Source organism: Salmo salar, chromosome 20, assembly GCF_965601325.2.
Source record: "Salmo salar chromosome 20, fSalSal1, whole genome shotgun sequence".
Classification (NCBI taxonomy): domain Eukaryota; kingdom Metazoa; phylum Chordata; class Actinopteri; order Salmoniformes; family Salmonidae; genus Salmo; species Salmo salar.
Window position 1 is genome coordinate 26,707,650 of NC_138310.1, and position 15,326 is coordinate 26,722,975.

The 15,326-nt window shown below is 42.5% G+C and overlaps 2 protein-coding genes across 6 annotated transcripts in view; both read left to right on the forward strand.

Annotated features, from left to right (window-relative positions):
* Window positions 1-5,939, forward strand: part of hip1rb (huntingtin interacting protein 1 related b) — a 35,475-nt gene extending 29,536 nt beyond the window's left edge. For all 3 annotated transcript variants that reach the window (XM_014161308.3, XM_014161307.3, XM_045703135.2), the window contains exons 27-32: window positions 3,400-3,500; window positions 3,629-3,734; window positions 3,871-3,994; window positions 4,093-4,154; window positions 4,255-4,482; window positions 4,654-5,939. In XM_014161308.3, coding sequence (XP_014016783.1) covers window positions 3,400-3,500; window positions 3,629-3,734; window positions 3,871-3,994; window positions 4,093-4,154; window positions 4,255-4,482; window positions 4,654-4,662 — 630 coding nt within the window. In that variant the 3' untranslated portion in view covers window positions 4,663-5,939. The remainder of the gene's footprint in view (window positions 1-3,399; window positions 3,501-3,628; window positions 3,735-3,870; window positions 3,995-4,092; window positions 4,155-4,254; window positions 4,483-4,653) is intronic.
* A 1,772-nt stretch (window positions 5,940-7,711) lies between these two features.
* LOC106580357 (RILP-like protein 1) overlaps window positions 7,712-15,326 on the forward strand; it is a 29,164-nt gene continuing 21,549 nt past the window's right edge. For all 3 annotated transcript variants that reach the window (XM_045703138.2, XM_014161303.3, XM_014161304.3), the window contains exons 1-2: window positions 7,712-8,191; window positions 15,087-15,234. In XM_045703138.2, the coding sequence (XP_045559094.2) occupies window positions 7,904-8,191; window positions 15,087-15,234 (436 nt within the window). In that variant the 5' untranslated portion in view covers window positions 7,712-7,903. The remainder of the gene's footprint in view (window positions 8,192-15,086; window positions 15,235-15,326) is intronic.

Consider the following 15,326-nt stretch of genomic DNA (forward strand, 5'->3'; position numbering starts at 1 on the left):
GAGAAGAGCATGGGGCCTAGGATTGAGCCTTGGGGTACTCCCTTGGTGACAGGCAGTGGCTGAGACAGCAGATGTTCTGACTTTATATACTGCACTCCTTGAGCGAGGTAGTTATCAAACCAGGCCAAAGACCCCTCCGATACAAGCGCTTGGGTCTCGCCCAGGATACTCAAGCGACTCCGGGTACCTAGACAACCGCACTGTGCCCCGGCGCAGGTGGGGGTTTAATACCTTCATGACAGCTTTGCATACTCTTGGCATCCTTTCAGCCAGCTTTGAGGTGGTCACCTGGAATGCTTTTCCAACAGTCTTGAAGGAGTTCCCACATATGCTGAGCACTTGTTGGCTGCTTTTCCTTCACTCTGCAGTCCAACTCAACCCAAACCATCTCAATTGGGTTGAGATCGGGTGATTGTGGAGGCCAGGTCATCTGATGCACCACTCCATCACTCACCTTCTTGGTCAAATAGCCCTTACACAGCCTGGAGGTGTGTTGGGTCATTGTCCTGTTGAAAAACAAATGATAGTCCCACTAACTGCAAACCAGATGGGATGGTGTATCGCTGCAAAATGCTGTGGTAGCCATGTTGGTTAAGTGTGCCTTGAATTCTAAATAAATCACTGACAGTGTCATTAGCCAAGCACCCCCACACCATGACATCACCACTTCTATGCTTCACGCTGGGAACTACACATGGAGATCATCCGTCCACCTACTCTGTTTCTCACAAAGACACGGCAGTTAGAACCAAAAATCTCACATTTGGACTCATCAGACCACAATGTTCGTGTTTCTTAGGCCAAGCAAGTCTCTTCTTCGTATTGGTGCCCTTTTAGTAATGGTTTCTTTGCAGCAATTCGACCATGAAGGCCTGACTCATTTACATTTAAGTCATTTAGCAGACGCTCTTATCCAGAGTGACTTACTCATGCCGTCTCCTCTGTACAGTTGATGTTGAGATGACTGTTACTTGAACTCTGTTAAGCATTTATTTGGTTGCAATCTGAGGTGCAGTTAATTGCAGATTTCTGAGGCTGGTAACTCTAATGAACGTATCCTCTGCAGCAGAGGTAACTCTGGGTCTTTCTTTCCTGTGGCGGTCCTCATGAGAACCAGTTTCATCATAGCACTTTATGGTTTTTGCAACTGCACTTGAAGAAACTTTCAAAGTTCTGACCTTAATGTCTTAACCCTTGTGTTGTCTTAAGGGTCAAAATTGAGCCACCACTATGTTTAACAGCAGAGAACCCCTTAAATTATATATTTTTTACTTGAAATTTGATGACTTTCTAGAGTGACCCCAACATTAGAAAAAGTGAAACATCGCCTTTGTTCATATTTCCATGAAAGCTGTACACCACCAGGGTACAAAGATTGTCTTAGGGTCATTTTTTTGACCCAGCAGTTATAAAATAATTTACACACCACAAAGACACACACACACACACACACACACACACACTGAGAAATTGAGATGTGTGCTACTGATTGAAATCAGCCAGCAACTCCTGAAGAAGATGATCACCATGGTTGGCACAGTTAGAAAGAACAAGCCTGAGCTCCCCCTGCACTGCTTGCTACAAGGGGGAGAGAGGCTTTCTCATCAAAGTTTGCCTTGACCACCAGTCTATTTTCTTGACTCCCAAAGAGGAACAAGAATGTGGTCCTCCAACAACCACAATAAAGGAGGTGTGGACGACAAGGTGATTGGAATGTACAGCTGCAGGAGGATGACTGGCCCCTGGTCATCTTCTGTAACATCATTGATATGTCCTCATACAATGCCTTTGTGATATGGAATAAGATCAACCCTACCTGGATGCCTGATAAGCGGAACAAGAGGAGGGTGTTCCTGGAGCAGCTGGGAAAGGCACTTGTAACCCCACACATTCAAAGAAGGGAGCGCCGCCTCTGCACAGCAGCCTCTGCAGCGCTTGTGAAAGCTGTTCAGGGGGCTGAATCTCGTCCAGATCCACCTGCAGCTGGGGCAGGCAAGAGGAGGAGATGCCAATTCTGCCCCCCAAAGAAGGACTGTAAAACAAATATTATGTGCTGCACATGTGAGAAATAAATCTGCAAAGTCCATGCACACACACTTGCAAACTGTCCTACATGTGCTAATTAGAGTTGATTGATTTATGTTCTTTACATTTTTGTTTTGTATCTCATTTTATTTGTTGTTTATACACCTTGTGGGTATGGGCAATGGTTCAAAAAATGGGAGAAGACTAGTATTTTGTAGTTGAATTCCTCATTGTACAGTATATAATAATATATCAATATGTTGCCAAAAAAAGTTCAAGACTTTTTTCCTTTCAATAAAATGCATTCAAAACTACTTTCTGCACGTTTCTGCTACTTTCTTAGGCTATATACGTGCTATCTCTTGCTAAAAAATGTGTTTACACCTATGCAGTACCTTTAGCAATAATAATCCTCTACATTAGTAAAGAAAACAATTATGACAGGTGTGCAGTAATAAAAACGAGTGGTGTCCACTGATTTAAATGTAGTCTTACTGCATTGTGAAGAGGGAAAACCCAGATATTCACAAAGTTTGTGATTGAATGACAGGTTGTTTCTTCATGCAAAATAGAATTGGGGTATTAAAATTCAATTAAGCTGCTTTATTTTAGGGGTTTTGTGAAGGTGGGTAATTTTTTACCCTTAGGACAAGGGGGTGTACAGAATGTTAAGACTACACAAGGGTTAAAGTAATGATGGACTGTCGTTTCTCTTTGCTTAATTGAGCTGTTCTTGCCATAATATGGACTTGGTCTTTTACCAAATAGGGCTATCTTCTGTATACCACCCTTACCTTGTCACAACACAACTGATTGTCTCAAAAGCATTAAGAAGGAAAGAAATTCCACAAATGAACTTTTAACAAGGCACACCTGTTAATTGAAATGCATTTCAAGTGACTACCTCATGAAGCTGGTTGAGAGAATGCAAAGCTGTCGTCAAGACAAAGGGTGGCTACTTTGCAGAATCTCAAACATAAAATAACACTTTTTGGTTACTACATGATTCCATATGTTATTTCATAGTTTTGATGTTCTCACTATTATTTTACAATTTAGAAAATAGTAAAATAAAGAAAAACCCTTGAATGAGTAGGTGTGTCCAAACTTTTGACTGGTACTGTATATATTACCTCAACTAACCTGTACCCCCGCACATTGACTCTGTACCGGTACCCCCTGTATGTGTTTTTTTATTTTTTATGTTTGTTTATTTTTATTTAGTAAATATTTTCTTTAACTCTTTTTTAAAATATTTTTTAACTGCATTGTTAAATGTTCAAGTGAGCATTTTTAGCTGTTGTTTTCGGTGCATGACTTATTTTTTTGAAAGTAATGTCCTGATCGCTGCTAGACTTGATCTTCTCTCTCTAGGGTGCAGCCACTATTAAGGAATTCTACGCCAGGAACTCCCGTTGGACTGAGGGACTCATCTCTGCCTCCAAAGCTGTGGGATGGGGAGCCACACAGATGGTGTAAGTGCATTATAGGGGGTCGTCTCAACTTTTTATCCGAGTGAGGTTAGTTGTGTGTGTGCGACTCAGAGATCCCTCATGTTATAGGACGGGATGATGGTGTGATGTTTGTCTGGTTTCTCCCGCAGTGAGTCCGCTGATAAAGTGGTGCTGCACACTGGTAAATATGAGGAGCTCATTGTCTGCTCACACGAGATCGCTGCTAGTACAGCACAGCTGGTTGCTTCCTCCAAGGTGAGAAACAAACACAAGCTTTTTAACTCTGTGTTCCCTTTCCCCTTGCCAATCTCTGTTTATTCTATTTTCCTCATATTCAAAGTGTGTCCCGATCACTGTTTTCTTTTTTCTCCCTCTCTCCTTCTGCATTTAGGTAAAGGCAGACCGCAATAGTACGAAACTGACAGCTCTCCAGCAGGCTTCTCGCCGTGTGAACGAGATGGCAGCCAAGGTGGTGGCCTCGACCAAGACAGGCCAGGAGAACCTGGAGGACAAGGGTTAGTGTGGTTGGTTGTGTGTCTTCACAAACAGATGTGAATCCTCAGGCCTTATGAGTCATATGGCTGTGTTTGATGCGTTTCCCTTTTTTCTGCAGATACCATGGACTTCTCTGGAATGTCCCTCATCAAGTTAAAAATGGAGGAAATGGAGTCGCAGGTGAGTCACCAGGCCTGTGTGTGTCTTTTTGAGCCTGTCTGCATGTCATGTGTTTGTTCTGTGGGGAAAGTAACCTTTCTCAACTGTATGTTTGTCTCAGGTGAAGGTGTTGGAGCTAGAGAATCAGCTGGGTAATGAGCGTCTGCGTCTGGGAGAGCTCAGGAAGAAGCACTATGATATAGCAGGTGTTCCAGCAGCAGACCTCTCAGAGGGAAATGGCCTGGCCCCCTCATCTGCCTCTGAGCCCTCCTCACCCAAACCCTCCAAGCCTAGCATCATGAGGAAACCTGCCTTGGCTCAGAAACCCAACTTACCTCCTAAAAATATGGTAAGGGCCAAAATGGCTGGATTTGTGTTCATGTTTAGGGTAGTACTTGCTAAAGAAACTGCCACATAATGACACATTTAAAAAAAATCTCAACTAACTCTTATGCTTCACCAAATACAAAATACTCTTATGCTATTTCAAATATGTGTGTTGTCTGTCTTATCATTGCAGTTCAGGTAGACTGATGCAGGCTAGAGAAGGACATCTCTATGCTGGATGGTCGGGTTGATCTGAGACAAACAGCCATCATATGAATTTAACACAGGGTCCTTTTGAGCTGCCTCCAACGAGACGATCCTCTTTCCCAACCCCAACCTTACCTCTGTCCCTCTTTCTTTTCTTTTGCCAAACTGGAACTTGTGCTCCTCTTCTTCAGCCTGATTTTATCCCTCAGTGCTTTCTGCCTCTGAAGGAGTCACGCTCTATCCTTCTTTTATAGATTAAACATCATATGCCACCAAGGTGGTATTCTTTGTTTTTGTGGACATAATGGTATTAAAAACTGAAAGGGAAAATATTTGAGGAAATCATTCAAGTCTTTTTTTTATTGCAGCAATGCCATTTTGTGTCTGAACTTTTTACTTATAGCCTCCTGTATATTAAAAATACTAATTTTATTAGTATGGACAGGATCACTGCAACATCACAAAATGACAGCAACATATTGAACTAGGCCATATCTGAGACAGCCTCATGTTGCTGTAATTTTCTATGTTGGTTGGTGTGTAGGAAAAGGAGACATTGGCACACAGATTATGTGGAAAATAACATTTCTACACATTAAATCCCGCTCAATATGTCTGTATTAGTTCCAGGTTGTCATTCCTCCTATAGCTTGATCTATTTCTAAGTGGGACTGTGGTCCAGTGCTCAACTCTTTCCATATCATCAGTAAGACCAGGGGGTGACACTTTTCTGACAACCCTGTTTAGGTTAGTGTTTGATTCTAGATTTGATCAATTTAACCCCTGGTACAGGAACAGCTCCCATCATTAAAGCATGCACTAGTTTAGCTATACACATGGTCATAAGGAAGTATAATTATGCATTTTTTTATATCTATATACAATTGGAAATTCACTCAATGGGGATTAGCAATCTGCACATCACAAATTATTCTTTGAATCTCTTCTACGTGCTCCCTAGCCACTGAATGTCTCTCACACTGAGTATATAAAACTGGCTATGTTGGTACACAAATGGAATTTCTGTACTTGGCAAATAATTATCACCTTGAATTTTTAAAGAGGAAGGCTACTTTCCAAAGCTGAAAATGGACAGTATACAGTATGTAGAACTCTTCTTTTGCTTCTGGGAGCTTTTCTTATGATTACTTCTGTGCTTTCATTTGTAATAAACATATTTATACATTCAAATCTAATATATTTTAGTAAAGATTATTGTGGTTCCTCCATGTAATAAGTGTATGTCAAATGAGCAATAAATGTTTATGGTCATCTGCTTGTTCTTCTGTATTTTGGAAGGTAAAATGGTAGTTGTCAGCAGTTTTTAAAACAACTAAATATTTGGCTATGGCTGTTATTGACCCTGGAATTGTTTACTGGGACTAGGCATATGGGGGGGGGGGGATCATATACCCCAACAAACTGACACAGCCTTTGAGGATGTTTGTAAATGGTCAACAGGAAATAAAATATACTGAACAAAAATATAAATGCAACATGTAAAGTGTTGGTCCTATGTTTCATTAGCTGAAATAAAAGATCCCAGAAATGTTCCATAAGCACAAAAAGCTTATATCTCTCATTGTGCATACATTTGTTTACATCCCTGTTAGTGAGCATTTCTCCTTTGCCAATTGAATCCATCCACCTGACAAGTGTGGTATATCAAGAAGCTGATTAAATGGCATGATCATTACACAGGTGCACCTTGTGCTGGGGACAAGAAAAGGCCACTCTAAAATTTGCCGTTTGTTATACAAGACATCTCAAGTTTTGAGAAAGTGTGCAATTGACATGCTGACTGCAGACATGTTCACCAAAACTGTTGCCAGAGAATTGTATTTCTCTACCATCAGCTGCCTCCAATGTCATTTTAGAGAATTTGCCAGTATGTTCGACCAGCCACACAACCGCTGACCACGCGTGGACACGTCAGCCCAGGACCTCCACATCCAGCTTCTTCACCTGCGGGATTGTCTGAGACCAGCCACCCGGACAGCTGATGAAACTGGGTTTGCCGTCTATGGGAAGCTCATCTGCGTGTACGTCGTCCTCACCAGGGTCTTGATCTGACTGCAGTTTGGCGTCGTAACCGACTTCAGTGGGAAAATGCTCACCTTCGATGGCCACTGGCATGCTGGAGAAGTGTGCTCTTCATGGATTAATCCCGGTTTCAACTGTACCGGGCAGATGGAAGACAGCGTGCAAGGTGTCGTAAGGCCGAGCAGTTTATTGATGTCAACGTTGTGAACCGAGTGCCCCATGGTCGTGGTGGGGTTATGGTATGGGCAGACATAAGCTATGGACAACGAACACAATTGCATTTGAATGCACAGAGATACTGTGACGAGATCCTGAGGCACATTGTTGTGCCATTCATCCACCGCCACACCTTCATGTTTCAGCATGATAATGCATGACCCCATGTCGCAAGGGTCTGTACACAATTCCTGGAAGCTGAAAATGTATCAGTTCTTCCATGGCCTGCATACTCACCATACATGTCACCCGTTGAGCATGTTTGGGATGCTCTGGATCGATTCCAGTTCCTGCTAATATCCAGCAACTTCGCACAGCCACTGAAGAGGAGTGTGACAACATTCCACAGGCCACAATCAACAGTCTGATCAACTCTATGCGAAGGAGATGTGTTGTCCTGCATGAGGCAAAAGGTGGTTACACCAGATACTGACTGGTTTTCTGATCCACGCCCTACCTTTTTTTTAAGGTATCTGTCACCAACAGATGCATATCTGTATTCCCAGTCATGTGAAATTCATAGATTAGGGCCTAATGCATTTATTTCAATTGACTAATTTCCTTATATGAACTGTAACTCAGTAAAATCTTTGAAATTGTTGCATGTTGCGTTTATATATTTGTTCATTCTTTATTCACTTTCATATTAACATTGGGCAAGAACGATTAATTCAGAGAGGATAGAAAGAAGAAAAACTGAATGACCTGAAAGTGCCAGTCACACAAGTACACTTCAGCAGGAGAACCAAGAATAACTTGACATGCGCAGTGGGCTACACAGAACGTTCATAGTTCGTGATAGGTATTGGATTGCACTCTGGGGAATCTGGAAGTTGTGAATTATTTTACATATAGGCCTACATTGAAAGAGGTGTAAAAATATCGGAAAGAATAGCTATAAGAAGTAGGCCTAGATCGTACTACAAACGTTACAGAATAATAACTGTCCTTGTTGATTTCGGAGGGGAGAAACAGACATGGAAGACTTCGGAACACCCCTGGACAAAAACGCTACGGAGTTAACCGTTATGGACGTCTATGACATTGCCGCGGTTGTGGGACAGGAGTTTGAACGCATTATCGATCAGTTTGGATGCGAGGCTTCACTGCGGCTGATGCCCAAAGTGGTCCGGGTTCTGGAAGTTCTAGAGGTGCTGGTCACCCGAAACAATATCAACCCAGAGACGGAGGAGCTACGGCGTGAGCTGGACAGGTTGCGAATGGAACGGAATGACAGATTGAAGAAAGAGCAACTACATCAAAAGGTGTGTGTTTACAGAAATATTTAGCTCACGTGTGCAACACGAAGAGTAGCCTACTACACCAAGTATTTGCTTTCCATGACATTCCTCTGCTCTCTGACACGCGGTGTGACATTGCACAAGAGCATGTTGACAAAAGTTACGTAAGTAATGTTTTACCCACACTGCACCAAATACCCTGGTTTCAGACTCTTAATTATCCTTACTACTCTAAGGACTAGCCACTTCCATGCCAGTCGGGAGAATGTAGGTGTTTTTTCTCTGAACACTCAAAAGCTTGTTTCTCCACTGACAGTTGGATAAGGGAACTAACTATAGGTTGTTACAGCCCCCACCCTCCTGTCAGACTCCATACATAAAGTGTACAACATAAGACAAAAGTAAAAAAGAAAATATGCACCGAATAAATTGCAAGCACTAACAGTGCAATACACATTTCTAAAAAATAAATACACAATATCAATACATTTATCACCAAAAACGATATAAAGGGAAGAAAAGATAAGGGGGTAATGTTCTGTGTGTATATGTAACGGTGAGTCGGTGCAACACGTTTTGAGAAGCAGATGTGAAGAGTTCTTTAAATCTGGTCAAATAAAATGACGTTTGATTTGTCACATACTTCGTAAACAACAGGTGTAGACTAACAGTTAAATGCTTACTTACTGGTCCTTTACAGAACATGCAGGGTTAAAAAAAGAAAAAAGAAATAGATACACGATTAACAAATACACAGTGAATAATGAATAACAATAATGAGTCAAAAATAATATATATATATATATATATATATATATATATATATATATATATATATATATATATATTATATATATATATGGAGTACCAGTACCAACTCGATGTGCAGGGGTAGGAGGTAATTGAGGTAGCTAGTCTGTACATGTAGTAGAGGTGAAGTGACTAGGCAAAATAATAGATTAACAGCAGTAGCATATGTGGTAATTGAAAGCTTGTGCGTGTTATGTGTGTGTGGGCATCTGTAGTGTGTGTGTATGTGTGGGTTGGGGTGTCTGTACGTATGTGTGAGTGTGGGTGGAGTCCAGTGTGTGTGCATGGAGTCAGAACAAGAGAGTTGCACGTAGTCCGGGTAGCCTTTTGATTAGCTTTTTAGCAGTCTTGTTTAGTAGTCTTAAGGCTTGGGGCTAGAAGCTGTTCAGGGTCCTGTTGGTTCGAGACTTGGTGCACTGGTACCACTTTATGTGCAGTAGCAGAGAGTACAGTCTATGGCTTGGGTGGCTGCAGTCAGATTTATTTTTGAACCGCCTGGTATAGAGGTCCTGGATGGCAGGGAGCTCGGCTCCAGTGAAGTACTGGGCCATACTCACCACCCTTTGTAGCGCCTTGTGGTTGGGTGCCTTGCAGTTGCCTGTCAAGCGGTGATGCAGCCAGTCAAGATGCTCTCAACGGTGCAGCTGTAGAACTGAGGGCCCGTGCCAAACCTTTTCAGCCTCCTGAGGGGGCCGAGGTGCTGTTGTGTCCCCTTGCATACCGCCCCAACAGATCCACAGATGATGCAATCTCTATTGCACTGCCCTTTCCCACCTGGACAAAAGGAACACCTATGTGAGAATGCTATTCATTGACTACAGCACAGCATTCAACACCATAGTGCCCTCAAAGCTCATCACTAAGCTAAGGACCCTGGGACTAAACACCTCCCTCTGCAACTGGATCCTGGACTTCCTGACGGGCCTCCCCTAGGTGGTAAGGGTAGGCAACAACACATCTGCCACGCTGATCCTCAACACGGGGGCTCCTCAGGGGTGCGTCCCCTCCTCTACTCCCTGTTTACTCATGACTGCATGGCAAGGCACGACTCTAACACCATCATCAAGTTTGCCGATGACACAAAAGTGGTAGGCCTGATCACCAACAACGATGAGACAGCCTATAGGGAGGTCAGAGACCTGGCCGTGTGGTGCCAGGACAACAACCTCTCCCTCAATGTGATCAAGACAAAGGAGATGATTGTGGACTACAGGAAAAGGAGGAACAAGCACGCCCCCATTTTCATTGACGGGGCTGCAGTGGAGCAGGTTGAGAGCTTCAAATTCCTTGGTGTTCACATCACCAACAAACTAGAATGGTCCAAACACACTAGTTGTGAAGAGGGCACGACAAAGCCTATTCCCCCTCAGGAGACTGAAAAGATTTGGCATGGGTCCTCAGATCCTCAAAAGGTTCTACAGCTGCATCCTGACTGGTTGCATCACTGCCTGGTATGGCAAGTGCTTGGCCTTCAACCGCAAGGCACTACAGAGGGTAGTATGTACGGCCCAGTACATCACTGGGGCAAAGCTTCCTGCCATCCAGGACCTCTATTCCAGGCAGCGTCAGAAGAAGGCCCTAAAATCATATTTAAAGCATTGTTGGTTAAGGACTTGTAAGTAAGCATTTCACTGTAAGGTCTACACCTGTTGTATTCAGCGTATGTGACAAATAGAATTTGATTTTCAGTTGATTATGGTTTGGGTAGGGCTGCGGTGGACGTGGACTGTTGCTCCGGTTTTCATTCTGATGGAGCTTTTTTCCCCCATAAGCACGTTTGGCCCTTCTCCAGTCTGCTGATGCAATCAGGTCCTCAAACTCAGGGGAGCATCAGGGTGGGGAAGTTTGAAAAAATCTGGGTCTGTCTCCACATCAGACATCATGTCTTCAGTTGCCCCCGCAAATCGCTGCTTCTCTTTAGCAGAGAGTTCTTTTGACCGACTGGCCAGAGTCTGTGAAATTACAGGAGACAAGTTATTCTACCCAATAAAGAAACAGTCTTGAACCCTGGAATCTCAACAACAGCAAAAAGCTGAAGAAGCACTCGCTAAAAGCTGTGGAACCAGTCAACTTGCACCTGCATCTGAGGAGTCAGTGCGGTGTATTAGCAATGGTTATATGCATCAAAATCCTTGAGATAATTGTAAGATGTAGAATTATGTTACAGTCAGTCCATCTATGTCTTTATGAGACTACATACCTTCAAAATCTGCCATGCTCCACTCTCCATCTATGCACCTTAATCTCAGCTGACTGACCAGCAGACCCAGTACACAGGCGTTGTGCAGACTTCCCGAGCCATGACAAAGAAAAAAACATGAAATTACGTTTATGCATGATATTCACACCTATTTCATGTAACATATTATGAGAATGCTAAGATAACTTCCATAAAACTTACGGATAGCTCATTCCGTCTTGCTTTATTAACGCCCATTGCTCGTTCCAGTGCAGGCGTTGAAGTGCTCTGTTGTAGTTGCTGCTGTTGGAATAGTTGAGCTACTTGTCATCAGCCTTTCATTCATATAAGCCACCATATTGTAGTCCGCCATCTGATTTAGCCTAGCCATGAATTGTTGGAAATCCATGCTTTTGTTCCTGGATTCCTGGATTTTTCTGGTTCATTTACAAGTAGACCAGACCCAGCTGCTATTGCATTGGCGTCTATGGGAGAGCCACCCCTTAAGTTGACCACAACTGTTAACAATTTTTTCAATGGTTAACGGCCTGAGTAAGACATCTTCTTTTGTCCGCCATCTTTGTCAACCAGTCTTTTTAGCTTGGCCTTTAATCAATGACACCTTTGTTTTTATGTGCAATTAGGCAGAATGAAAAAGTTAAAGATGCTATACCTGTGTGTGTGTGTGTGTGTGTGTGTGTGTGTGTGTGTGTGTGTGTGTGTGTGTGTGTGTGTGTGTGTGTGTGTGTGTGTGTGTGTGTGTGTGTGTGTGTGTGTGTGTGTGTGTGTGTGTGTGTGTGTGTGTGTGTGTGTGTGTGTACAGCTGAAGTCGGAAGTTTACATATACTTAGGTTGGAGTCATTAAAACTTGTTTTTCAACCACTCCACAAATTTCTTGTTAAAAAACTATAGTTTTGGCAAGTCGGTTAGGACATCTACTTTGTGCATGACACAAGTAATTTTTCCAACAATTGTTTACAGACAGATTATTTCACTTATAATTCACTGTATCACAATTCCAGTGGGTCAGAAGTTTACATACACTAAGTTGACTGTGCTTTAAAACAGCTTGGAAAATGACAGAATATTATGTCATGGCTTTAGAAGCTTCTGTTAGGCTAATTTACATCATTTGAGTCAATTGGAGGTGTACCTGTGGATGTATTTCAGGGCCTACCTTCAAACTCAGTGCCTGTTTGCTTGACATCATAGGAAAATATAAAGAAATCAGCCAAGACTTGTAGACCTCCTGTAGTCTGGTTCATCCTTGCGAGCAATTTCCAAACGCCTGAAGGTACCACGCTCATCTGTACAAACAATAGTACGCAAGTATAAACACCATGGGACCACGCAGCCGTCATACTGCTGTCATGACGTTGCCCTCTTTGAGTACAGGGAGGACAGTTGACCCCCTCCCCCTTGCACCATCCCCCAACCTACCTCCCCCCACCCAGGCCCTGTGTGAAGGGGTGGTAAAATTCCAGAGGAGAATCTCTTGCCACATGGCCCATAGAGAGACACAGGAAATTCTTCCAACTCACAGAATTGGGGAACCGAACGACATTTATGTTCTGGAGTAGGTATGGAAGATTGGTGAAGAATCCAGCTACGAACTGGTCCGCTTGGTACAATTTTGTGATACTCAGAAGAGACAATATAGCCATATTACCATAAAACTGTTTATATAATAGCCTCAGCTATGGGACTTGCATCCAAATGGTTGTATAGAATGTATTAATAAGGATAAAGCTATTTTGTAATACATTGAGATGCTGTGTACTGATGTTAATGTGATAGAATGTATTTATGTTCAAAGATTAAATCAGTCATCAGCACGCCCCCAGGGACACAGACAGGACCAGGCGTCATGTGACAAGCCTGTTCTATGTTCACTATAAAACCCCACCCTGATTTACTTTCTTCAGACCAGGCCTCCACTCCATTGCGAGTTGGCCAATAGGTTTTACCATCCAATTCCTCTACTGAAAGTGAACTATACCATGTGGTTAACTTTTAGACTATCGATACCGACAGAATAAGAACAAGTCTTTGATGTTAATTATTAGTCTGCAGCTAAGTAAATTATATAATTGAACACGAAGACCAACGAAACATCCATTCTATGACGACATTAATGAATGTCGCTTTGAAAGATCCATTCTGAGAGAGAGAGAGAGAGCGAGAACTCTCCAACAGAACGACTCTCCAACGACACACTGAGCGTAAATATATATTGATTGCAATTGTTCCCGAATGAGTGAGCGTTCATGTGCAAAGGATTCGCATATCAATTGTTAATATTAATGAACTCTGTGTGCCTCCTCAGCTGACCATTTATGACCCTTTGTTTAACAAGACACCAGCCATGCCTGTTTAGCCCACTAGGGCACATTACTCTACCAATTCTTTGTGACGATAATTACTGTTTGTATGCTTTCTGTGAATTACTTAGTTTAGTAAATAAATGATTTTAAGACAATTGATGTATGGATGACTCTTAGTAAAGGCTGGGTTCATGCAGATTCAACAATTTACGACGTTTGGAATGAGACTGGACGCGAGGTAAAATACACCATTTAAACCAGAAGATAATCGGCCTATACTATAATATAATAATGTTATAATATAGGAAAGTTATATTAGGAAAATTATAACTTTGTAATCTGAATATTTTCCTTGGTGCCCCGATCTCCTAGTTAATTATAGTTAAACGATTAATCAGTTTAATCGCGTGATAATAATTACAGGGAGTTAATTGATAAACATGTCTTCAGTTTAATGGTACCCCAAAGACACGACACTGCTGAGGAAGGAGACTCATTCTGTCTCCTAGAGACGAACGAACTTTGGTGCGAAAAGTGCAAATCAATCCCAGAACAGCAGCAAAGGACCTTGTGAAGATGCTGAAGAAAACAGGTACAAAAGTATCTATATCCACAGTAAAACGAGTCCTATATCGACATAACCTGAAAGGCCACTCAGCAAGGAAGAAACCACTACTCCAAAACCACCATAAAAAAGCCAGACTACGGTTTGCAACTGCACATTTGGACAAATATTGTACTTTTTGGAGAAATGTCCTCTGGTCTGATGAAACAATAATAGAACTGTTTGGCCATAATGACCATCGTTATGTTTGGAGGAAAAAGGGGGATACTTGCAAGCCAAAGAACACCATCCCAACCGTGAAGCACGGTGGTGGCAGCATCATGTTGTGGGGGTGCTTTGCTGCAGGAGGGACTGGTGCACTTCACAAAATAGATGGCATCATGAGGACGGAAAATTATGTGGATATATTGAAGCAACTTCTCAAGACATCAGTCAGGAAGTTAAAGCTTGGTCGCATATGGGTCTTCCAAATGGACAATGACCCCAAGCATACTTCCAAAGTTGTGGCAAAATGGCTTAAGGACAACAAAGTCAAGGTATTGGAGTGGCCATCACAAAGCCCTGACCTCAATCCCATAGAAAATTTGTGAGCAGAACTGAAAAAGCATGTGCGAGCAAGAAGGCCTACAAACCTGACTCAGTTACACCAGCTCTGTCAGGAGGAATGGGCCAAAATTCACCCAACTTATTGTTGGAAGCTTGTGGAAGGCTACCTGAAACGTTTGACCCAAGTTAAACAATTTAAAGGCAATGCTACCAAATACTAAGTGAGTGTTCGTAAACTTCTGACCCACTGGGAATGCGATGAAAGAAATAAATGCTGAAATAAATAATTCTCTCTACTATTATTCTGACATTTCACATTCTTAAAATAAAGTGGTGATCCTAACTGACCTAAGACAGGGAATTCTTACTAGGATTAAATGTCAGGAATTGTGAAAAACTGAGTTTAAATGTATTTGGCAAAGGTGTATGTAAACTTCAACTGTGTGTGTTTGTTTGTGTGCGTGCGTGCGTGTGTGCGGTTGATGCATCCCCCAGGAGTTGGAGCTGGTGGAGGATGTGTGGAGAGGGGAGGCCCAAGACCTGCTGTCTCAGATCACACAACTGCAGGTGGAGAATAAGAGCATTCGGAAGAGCCTGTCCCTAAAAGACTCCCCTGTGACTGAGGACCTGCAGAGACAGGAGGGTATGTGCAGCACAGAGTGGCATTTAGCAGCAACGTGGTCTCAGAGCATTTCGTATTATTCTTTAAGTAAATCCAAGACTCCTAGTCAGTTG